Here is a 10,435-nt window from a genome sequence, read left to right as displayed (position 1 = left end):
TTATGCTGTGGCAGTGACACAGAATGTCTAGCTGACTGCATGAGGAAAAGGTCATGGGGCAAAAGGAGGCATATGGGGAAAAAAAAACCCTCACACATTAAAATAGTAAAATATTGTTCTTCAACAGTACAGATGATAAAAAATGGTCTCTCTGATACCATTTGTTAAATATTGATTTTAATAACAGGAATAAAGCAAGTGTTTTTAAAAACGATTGATAAGATGTAGGAAACGCTAGTGAAGCCAGTTAGAAATGCACTTAGAAAATCAATCAAGTCAACTCCAGGTGAGTAATGGCTTTATTCACAGAGGCTGCATGTCGGGGAAACCGACAGGCAACATGGGAGGTCGATGGTAATGGTCAGAAGGCATTAATATACATGCATAAAAATAACCTTAATTGTGCCATATGATCCTAAGTATGCTTGTTGGAGTCTTGGACGAAGTAAGGAGAGGTGCTAAGATCAGGAGTGGGAGAAGGGAGGTTATGAATCTGTAGGAAGTACAGGGTCTGCCTGTGTTCGTTGGGGCTGGGCTGCAGAGGTACCCAGGTTTCCCTGCCTCTAGCAACCAATGGGAGGGCCTGACTCAGTTTCTCCAGAAAGCAAAGGGCCTTCTGGGAGGGGTCCTTCTGTCTCTTCTACGATTCAGGAGCTCCTCTGCAGCCCCAATCACTTCCTTTAAATATCATAATAAGGCTCCAAATACTTCTAATAAAAATTTTTTTTCATAAGCATTCATAACATGTTAAAAATGCACATTCTGACTGAGGTAACACATTAAAAGTCATTCATCTGTGGATCCTTATCATGCCGCATTGGAATAGCCTCGTAGGCAGCACAAGTGTATCCATTTCTGTCACGTGATCTTCTTCCAGGTCGCAGTCTTACCTTTCCCAGAGTGGTATCACCAGTGCCTGGCCGTGCAGCCTCTCGAGTAGGCACTCAGTAATGCTGCAGAAAGCTGAAAAGAAGGGCGGTGCACGGTGGCTCATGCCTGTAATTCTAGCACTCTGGGAGGCCCAGGCAGGAGGATTCCTTGAGCTTAGTTCAAGATCAGCCTCAGCAAGATGGAGACCTATCTCTACTAAAAATAGCAAAAATTAGCTGGGTGTGGTGGCACACCTGTAGCCCCAGCTCCTCAGGAGGCTGAGGCAAGAGGATTGCTTGAGCCCAAGAGCTGGAGGTTGCAGTGAGCTACAATGAGGCCGTGGCACTGTACCAAGGGAAAAAAAAGACACATGTTGCAGTTTCATAATTTTGCTTGGCATTAGCTGCTCGTGGTTGGAGCATTTTGCATGAATACTCATGCTTTCTGAAGATGTGTGTGGTATGTGTGTTTGTTTAATAAAGACTTTATATAAAGGCACTTAATTATAAAAAATTCATTAATTGAGGTATTATTCCAGTTCATTGTTACCCCGAGTAAGAATTGTGGAGAAATAGTCATTTGTTTTGTTTTGTCCTTTCAAAACAGTGCATCAATGTGAATGAGTCTACTAAATACCTTTGACATTCAGCAATTCATATGTGGTCTTATATTATCAGAAACATAGTAGTAGTGTGCTCTAATTTGTCATAGATTTAGATTTAAGGCTACCTGCACACAAGCATTACATCATCACCACCATGAACACATTCTTTATTGCTATTCTTTATTTCTTGTGACTTTTGCTCTTTAGAGGCTCCCATTCTCCATTTCCAATTTGGTTAAAGAGACTACTTCTGTAAGAGCTTCCACTAAAAATCCAAAAGACTAGCTCCATGCCCTACTCTCATTTCTACACACCCCTGTTCCTCCCACCCTCCAGGATCTCATCCACATTTGAAAGCAGAATTGTTTCTCTTGTCTCCTCCATGCCTTGTCCATCCTCACGCTGGCAGAGAGCCACCGAGTACTGGGACTGGCGGGTGGACACGTGTTCTGCCGAGCACCATTCTCTCCCCTGCCTGTGTAAGTGATACCTGGATCTTGTGATCACAGGCAGCTCATGCTCTTAAGGGCATCTGAGGGCTCTCTTTTCTGAGAAAGTCCAGAGAGGGAGAGGACAGTGGGTTTTCACGGAAAAGTTCTTGTCAAGGATTCCAGCTACGGCTTTCCCTATATAACAGGATAATTGGAGAGAAGCCAAGGAGAAATATATGTCCAATTTAGAAATACCCAAAATTCTGATTGGTAAAATTAAGTGTAACAAAGATGATAATACATCTGGAATTAATATGTTAAATTAATGTTTTATTTAATTTAAATGTATATTAAAGATCTTCTGGTGATGTTTAAATAATTGAGCAACTTGATAGTAAAAATAAATCCAGATATATAATCAGATAAAACTTTATTTTTTAAGTGGTTGTAGAATCACATTGTCAGTTTTTTTTTAAAATGATGTTCAAAGAAATGTGTCATAGTATAGCTATTTCATAAATTAAAGCTATTATAAGAACTTAATATATGACAAACTAGAATTAGTAATAGAAGACAATGTAGAGAAGAAAATATCTACTTGAGAATTAGTGTTGGAATATCCAAGAATGGTATGGGAAAAAGTAAAATTAGATCCATACCTCCTTACACTCTATGGTTTAGTGTTAGATATTTTAAAAATAACTACCAAAAGTAGAAGAAAATGGACTAATATATTAGGGCAAATAGACTAATATGTCTCTAAAAGAGATATGTTTACATCAGAATATGAAGTATGTCATTATAATACAGGTCTGTCCATATTTAAATAAATAACATTGATAGAAAAATATAATAAAATAAGTATCAAAAGGAAAACAACAAAATGAAAAATAATCAACACATTTATTGTCCCAAATGCATGAAGAATTGTTGTATGGATACTCTGCTTTCACTCCATAAGTGGTTGAGGACAATTAAAAGTCTACACAAAAGGAAACCCTGTCAAATTAAATTGAATCATATGGAATATGTACAGTTTCATAGCAATAAAAGAAATACAAATAAGAATTCATAAAATGGCAGAAATGCCTAAAAGATGCTTTTTTTTTTTTTAAAGCCAGTGTTGGAGGACGGGCTGGGAGAAACAAGAGCCCATTTACATTACTGATGGGCCTATATTTCTGAAGAGCAGTTTGTCAATGTATACGTATCAGGAGCTACAAAACCTTCAATCTATCCACTCCATTGTGGGAATATATGAAACGAAAACAACTTAAAGGAGAAAATGAAATTTGTGCAAGTGTTTAGATAGCAGCATTATTTCTTATAATAAAAATAAGATACAATTCTCACAATTAAAAGGAAAATAGTTTAAGCAACTGTTCTGTTAACAGGATGAAATACATTATAATTAAAAATGATTAATATGTCAATTATGTAGATCCATGGAAATCTACACATGAAGCGAAGCTGTGAAAAATAAAGCTGAACAAGCAACAAATACACTGAACTGTAAGGTCCTTGGAGATGAGCCATGTCTTATATTGAATCCACAAGGTTACACTTAGTTCTTAGTACACAATAAATGGTCAGCAAGTGTTTGTTGAATGAATGCATAAATGGCAATGGCTTTTTTGTTTTTCTATCCTGAGTTCTTGATCTTCTGCCTGCTCTGACTTCTGGCAACTTTGCACTAGTTCCTAGTTTCACACTGCTCACCTGGATTTCTGGACTCTCACTTGCCCCAATCTTGGATAAACACGTACCCTCTGTGGTCCTGGCACCCAACGAGTGACCTTTGCTCTACTGAAGTCTCCAGACCCAGGGTGACACACAGCTGAAGCTCAAAACCACCTAACGTGATGTCTGCTTTCATCAGCAAGCATCAGAAAAAAGAAAGCTTGTCAAAAAAATGAACAAACTTTGCCAAATACACAAACGAACAATAGCAAATGTGGGAAGAAAATTGAGTAAAGAGGTTAGAGTTAAAAATGAATTGCAGTCATTCCGGAGGAAGGAACGTGTTTGAAAACCTGTATGGTCATATGAACTATCTTAAAAAAAGAGTTAAGGAAAATTAAAGCTCATATTAATACATTTTAAAAATTAATTGCAATGTTTCCTGGGACTAGCTAATGTTTCCCCAACCCTAGATCCCTGTTAAACAGAGGCAAATACAGCCAAGGATTGGACCGTCTCTGAAAGGCTGACAGCACTGACCCTCAAGAAGGTGCCAGCTGAGAACATTCTACCCAGAATATGTGCTGAGATTCCGTTTAGAGCAGAGTGACACATTAAGCCCTTTAGGGCCTTACAAAAGAAGTGTCCTATGAGGTATGAGATGTATGAGGGGGTTCCAAAAGAAGTGTCCTATATCCTCGAGTCATCAGGCTGTGTGTCACAGCGTAACAGTCTGACCTAACAGGAAAGCAAAACGTAGGCACACCTTTGCTAAAGCAAGTAGGAATTCACCAAGTGGCCCCCTGCGCCCGACCTTTCCCGGTGGCACTGAGTGCCAGGCACGTAAACATGTGATAGCACAATGAATGGCTGAATGAATGACTGAACGAATGATTGAATGAAGAGAAGTGGGAGACAGTAGTTTGCCAGATTATATGAAGCAACCACGGCATCAAGTGACGTTAGTATTTATTTAGGAGGACTGTAATTTATTTTGGGGAGTGCACAGCTCTGAAGAGGCCCAAACCCAGGCAGTGAGCTCTGGGGACGGACGCCCTTACATGCAGGAAGAAGAAAATAGCCCTAAGTCCCTTGGCCAGGAGCACAGGCCCGAGGTTACAGCGAGCCCCGCCTGAGGCAGCGGGTCCCGTGCGTGTCCCCAGGTCGGCCCCAGCCTAAGCCTTCGTGTGCTATAAATACAGCGGCCCACATGCTGCTGCAGTGACACGGTGTTCCCGCTGCTCGCCGGGACAGATAACATGAATTTGCCCTTTAAACGTCCCAAGCCGAAGCACAGCCCCCGGCCCAGCCCTGCCTGCCGGAAGCGCCTTCGCCCCCGATGCCCTCTGCAGAGCAGGCCCGGGGCGGGGCGCGCGGGCACCTGCCGGGCCAATGCGCAGCGCGCGCGCCGGCCCGGGCCCGCCTCCTCTCGCGAGACGCCGCGCGGGGCATATAAGGAGGACTGCGGGCCGGGCGGGCGGCCCCTCCGCATCGCGCAGGGACGGGCACGGGGCGGGAGCGCGGCGCGGTGCAGGTTCTGTGCGTCCGGCTGTCACCATGAGCGATCAAGCTTTGAGCTTCCTGAAGGACTTCCTGGCAGGTGGCGTCGCCGCTGCCGTCTCCAAGACCGCGGTCGCCCCCATCGAGAGGGTCAAACTGCTGCTGCAGGTGAGCGCGGCGCGCGGGTGGCGCGGCGGCCGGGTGCGGGCGGGCGGGCGCGGGGCTGCGGCGCGAGCGGCGGGGCGCGGGCGCGGGCGCCGCGGGGAACCTGCGCTAGGCCACAGGCCCGCGCCCGGCCTGCGCGAAGGAGAAGGTGCCCTCTGCGCTGAGACGGGTCCCGCGTCAGTCGCAGATTCCTGGTGTCGGGTGGCGCCCAGTGTTCGGGTGTCTATATATGGAAACCCACCCCGGAGTGGTTCGCCGCGAGCCAGCTCCTGCGCCCGTGACAACACCGCCACTCCACTGAGGCCTCTGAGGCCGGCCTCACCTTTTGATTTTCAATATCCCTTGCACCTTCCTACCTGCACCCACCTTTTACATTAGAAAAAATAAAAATAATTAATTCAAGAACTCGCTTACTGTGTCCCACGCACCGTGCTGTGTAGGCTGACATACATTTTCATTCATCTTTATATAACCTCTCTAAGACAGATGAAGCTGAGAGGTTTTGAGAGATTAAGAAAATGTTTTCAGAATAAACTCAGATCACCTTATTTATGCTCTCCCCCAATTTTTTCCTCCCCAGCCTGGTCACTGAATGGCTTGTCATCATCCCACCTATCCTGTTTTTCTCCACCTGCCCAAAAGGCAAAGGCCCCTCAATGACGGGAAGCCTGATTTGAGAGTCAAAATGATCAGCAACAAAAACCTCAATAAATTGCTCACAACAGCAACAGCCCCTCAATAATTGAGTACTTGCGTAATCTGCTTGAAAATTTTGGGGGTTCTAATACCTAGTGGATTTATTCTCCTTCCTCGGTTAGAGCATCTACTACTCAGAGATCCTCATCTCAAGGGAGACCAGAGTGACACCAAAGAATTGTCCTCTCCTGCCTACCCTGTCTATTAAATCAGGAGCCCTTTGAGGCAGGACTCTTTATTCATTTCTCTCTCTCAGTAAGCCCCTAGTACAGTTCTTGAAAATGCAATAAATGAATGGCTATCTTTATATAAAATTAAATAACCTCTTTTTAAATTTATTTGGGGCCAAAACATTTTTCTCGAATGTTCTGATAACTGAGGCAAAATTGAATCATTCTGGGTTATTATCCAAGTAACTAACATTTATTTACATTTCCTCAATATCCATTTGATTTCCTCATACTCTTTTTTTTTCTTCAAAAGGCAATCTGGGAATTGCAAACCTCCTTTTTCTTCTGTCCTCTTCCCTTCTCTCTGCCCTGCCTGTCCTCCGTCCCTCCCCCCACCCCAGGTCCAGCATGCCAGCAAACAGATCAGTGCTGAGAAGCAGTACAAAGGGATCATTGATTGCGTGGTGAGAATCCCCAAGGAGCAGGGCTTTCTCTCCTTCTGGAGGGGAAACCTGGCCAACGTGATCCGTTACTTCCCCACCCAAGCTCTCAACTTCGCCTTCAAGGACAAGTACAAGCAGATCTTCCTAGGGGGTGTGGATCGGCATAAGCAGTTCTGGCGCTACTTTGCTGGTAACCTGGCTTCCGGTGGGGCCGCTGGGGCCACGTCCCTTTGCTTTGTCTACCCGCTGGACTTTGCTAGGACCAGGTTGGCTGCCGATGTGGGCAAGGGCGCCGCCCAGCGTGAGTTCACTGGTCTGGGCAACTGTATCACCAAGATCTTCAAGTCTGATGGCCTCAAGGGTCTCTACCAGGGCTTCAACGTCTCTGTCCAGGGCATCATTATCTACAGAGCTGCCTACTTTGGCATCTATGATACTGCCAAAGGTGAGAGGGAGCATGGGGGATGGGCGTGTGGAGAGAGGACCCTGCGGAACTCATAGAGCACTTTATTAATCTTGTTTTTTCCTGGTCTCTGGGCTAAACCAAAGCTTCTAAACGAGAAGGTGGTATGGTGTGGACAAATTAATAGCTAAAGGAACCTCTGTGTCCTTTACTGAAATAAGCTCTGTCCTGGAGTTATTCAGAGAGGAAGAAGGCGGAGCCTAACTCCCTCTTGACAGGGCTGTACAGTGACCTGAAGCCACTTCAGCATGCCCTGCGTACTGAGCAGAACGCTGGCTTCCCTGGATCCAGAGAGGACGGCAACCAACTTCTGTTGGCTGCCTGGTCATACCCGAGACAGCCTCATAGGTGCAGGTTCTTCCGGCAGGGCAGAGCCTGGAGTTGGAGGTGCATGTCCTCGTCCTCCCTCCACCTGCCTTTCGCTGAGCTGCGGAGACGATCACCTCATAGCCGTTTGGCTTCTTGGCTCTGCCCACAGGGATGCTGCCTGACCCCAAGAATGTGCACATTTTTGTGAGCTGGATGATTGCCCAGAGCGTGACGGCGGTTGCAGGGCTGGTGTCCTACCCTTTTGACACTGTTCGTCGTAGGATGATGATGCAGTCTGGTCGGAAAGGGGGTAAGGCTGAGCTCTGCTGAGCTAAATCTCCCTTATTCTTCACCAAAGGAGAACAGTATTTAGTCTTCATTATTCTAAATTCTTCATTATTCTAAATCAATTGTCAAAATTATTTGATAATTAAAAAAAAGATGGTATTAATTACCCTCAACATTCTTAACTGCTCCTTTAGGGAAAAGAATTTTTTCTTTTTATTAAAGAGATGATAAAAACATTAAAAATGAGATATTTAGAAGTGAATTTTACTTCGTATCGCATTATGGAGACCGTAGGCCTCTTCCTTAGAGCCTCCATGTAAACACAAGGGAAAAGAAGTAATTAACTAGTGTGTTTAAAAAGAATTCTTGCTTCCCTTGTCTAATTGTTTCAACTGTTAGGGGAGGGAGTGTTTTAGCTGGGTGAGAGATGGCCTGAAGCAATGTGTCAGGACAGAAAAAGTTTTGGCTTCTACAGGTTGAAACATGAAATTGCCATTTTTCAAGTCAAAAACAGTCAAAATGTTAGCCATTTCATAGGGTTCGACCTAATAGTTACACCTTTTTATTTTAACTGTATAACTTTGGGCAGTACAATCTGAGACTAGGCCTCACTTTCTTCACCCATAAAGAAGGTGACCAAGTAGCATAATCCTCTGGCTCCACCTGCTCCCTTCCTGTTTTACAGTTGCATGGTCTGTGATTGATTGGTTACTTGCCCCACTTCTTCAGTGATCTTGAATTAACGGAGCAGGAATGACAGGAGTCCCAGCCTAACAGTTAAGCAAGGAAGGAGATGTCCAGTTGAATGTTGCATAGAGCGGGGGCTTAATACCCAAGTGATCTTAATTTTACAAAACTTATAACACTGTGTACAGATGTCTTTCAGAGGAAAAGTCTCTTTCCTCCAGCGTTATGGAGCCCTCACCAACATTTGTTTCCACAGCTGATATCATGTACACGGGGACAATCGACTGCTGGAGGAAGATTGCAAAAGATGAAGGAGCCAAGGCCTTCTTCAAGGGTGCCTGGTCCAATGTGTTGAGAGGCATGGGTGGTGCTTTTGTATTGGTATTGTATGATGAGATCAAAAAATATGTCTAATTGTAATTAAATCACAAGTTCATTGGTGCGCAGTGAACTTGATCCATAAATTCACAGATCCATTGTGTGGTTTAATAGACTATTCCTAGGGGAAGTAAAAAGACAGATCTGGGATAGAACCAGACCAAAAGGAATACCTCAGAAAAAATACTTCATTGAGTGTTCATTAAACCACAAATGTATTTTGTATTTATTTTACATTTAAATTCTCACAGCAAATAGAAAATAACTTATCATACTTGTACAATTAACTGAAGAACTGATAATGCAGAAATAACTGAATTTGAAACACCAATAAAGACCACTTAATGCACATTCTGTATTTTATTGAACTCTCATTGACTGCTAAATGCATCAAAAAAACCATAAATGCATATTTTCTTTTTTAAATTTTCTTTTCCTGGGGTTTATCCTTCAGATTTTTATTCTCTTATTTATTTTTTCATAAATGCATATTTCCTAGCATGACTCATTTATCAATCAGTGACTAAGCTTCTAAATGTCTGGTATTATACTGATTATGTATTATATGAGTACCTACAATGGTTAAAGTTCTGATTTTCTCTCTTTTTTTTTCCTCCTTCCCTTTCCCTCACCACCTGCCAGAGTTCTAATTTTCAAAGTTAGGTTATGTACTCTCTTTATCTTACCTCACCCAGTGTTTCTGTAGGCTTGAAAGTGGTAACACGGAATGTGGCTTCCATAGATCGCACCTTATTTTGTGCACTTTCATGCGGTCTTTAAGAACTCTGAGGCTGGGCGGTGGCTCTCGCCTGTAATCTAGCACTCTGGGAGGTTGAGGTGGGAGGATTACTTGAAATCAGGAGTTCGAGACCAGCCTGAGCAAGAGCAAGACCCTGCCTCCACTAAAGATAGAAAATATTAGCAGAGCGTGAGGCTGAGGCAAGAGGAACACCTAATTGTGGTGAGCTATGATGATGCCACTGGACTCTAGCCTAAGTGCAGAGACTCTCTCTCAAAAAAAAAAAAAAAAAAGAATTCTGAGATTCTGCTAAAAGCTTTAGTTTCAAGAATTTTGCATGATTAGTGCTCTGTTTTAGTCCTCTTAAAGAATTGTGATACCTAGAATTTTATGAAAGTGGACGGTGTTCATTGAAAATCAGTTTAGTTCAGGCTGCTGTAACAAAGTACAGTACACTGGCTGGCTTGTAAGCAACAGACACTTATTTCTTACAGTTCTGTAGGCTGGAGGTCCAAAATTAAGGTGTCACCGTGATCAGGTTCTGGCAAGGGCCCTCTTCTGGGTGTACACTACTGACTTCTTGTATCCGCACATGGTGGGAAGAGAGTGAGAGGTCTCTGGGTCCCTTTGATAAGGGCACTAATCCCATCCATGAGGGTTCCACCCTCATGACCTAATCACCTTCCAAAGGCCCCACCTCCAATACCACCACAGTGAGGGCTACGATTTCAACATATCAATTTTGGGGGGACACAAACATTAAGACCATAACATCAGTTATAAAGCCAGTATTTAATACCTATTAGGCCCTGTGGAAGACACTAAAAAACAGGAACCTGCCCTGAAAGACGCTTAAATGGGGGAGAAGGTGAAATGTTAAATGAATTAATGAGAAATAGGAGGAGGGAAATGAAATGGGGGAAGGGAGTGGTAGGAGATGGACTTAGAAAGAAAGAAAATAACTAGACTTAGATACATGGGTATATAAAGTATCCGCCAGTACTTTTCTGTA

General features: G+C 43.6%; 1 protein-coding gene across 1 annotated transcript; it reads left to right on the top strand.

Annotated features, from left to right (window-relative positions):
• Nucleotides 1-5,021: 5,021 nt before the first annotated feature.
• Nucleotides 5,022-9,035, top strand: SLC25A4 (solute carrier family 25 member 4). The gene is made up of 4 exons (XM_045552395.1): nt 5,022-5,253; nt 6,518-7,004; nt 7,501-7,641; nt 8,563-9,035. The coding sequence occupies exons 1-4, from the start codon at nt 5,143-5,145 to the stop codon at nt 8,718-8,720; spliced, it is 897 nt and encodes a 298-aa protein (XP_045408351.1). The 5' UTR covers nt 5,022-5,142; the 3' UTR covers nt 8,721-9,035.
• The last annotated feature ends 1,400 nt before the right edge of the window (nt 9,036-10,435 follow it).

Source organism: Lemur catta, chromosome 5 (assembly GCF_020740605.2).
Source record: "Lemur catta isolate mLemCat1 chromosome 5, mLemCat1.pri, whole genome shotgun sequence".
Classification (NCBI taxonomy): domain Eukaryota; kingdom Metazoa; phylum Chordata; class Mammalia; order Primates; family Lemuridae; genus Lemur; species Lemur catta.
Note: the sequence above shows the minus strand (reverse complement) of the source record. Positions and strands in the feature narration are given on the sequence as shown.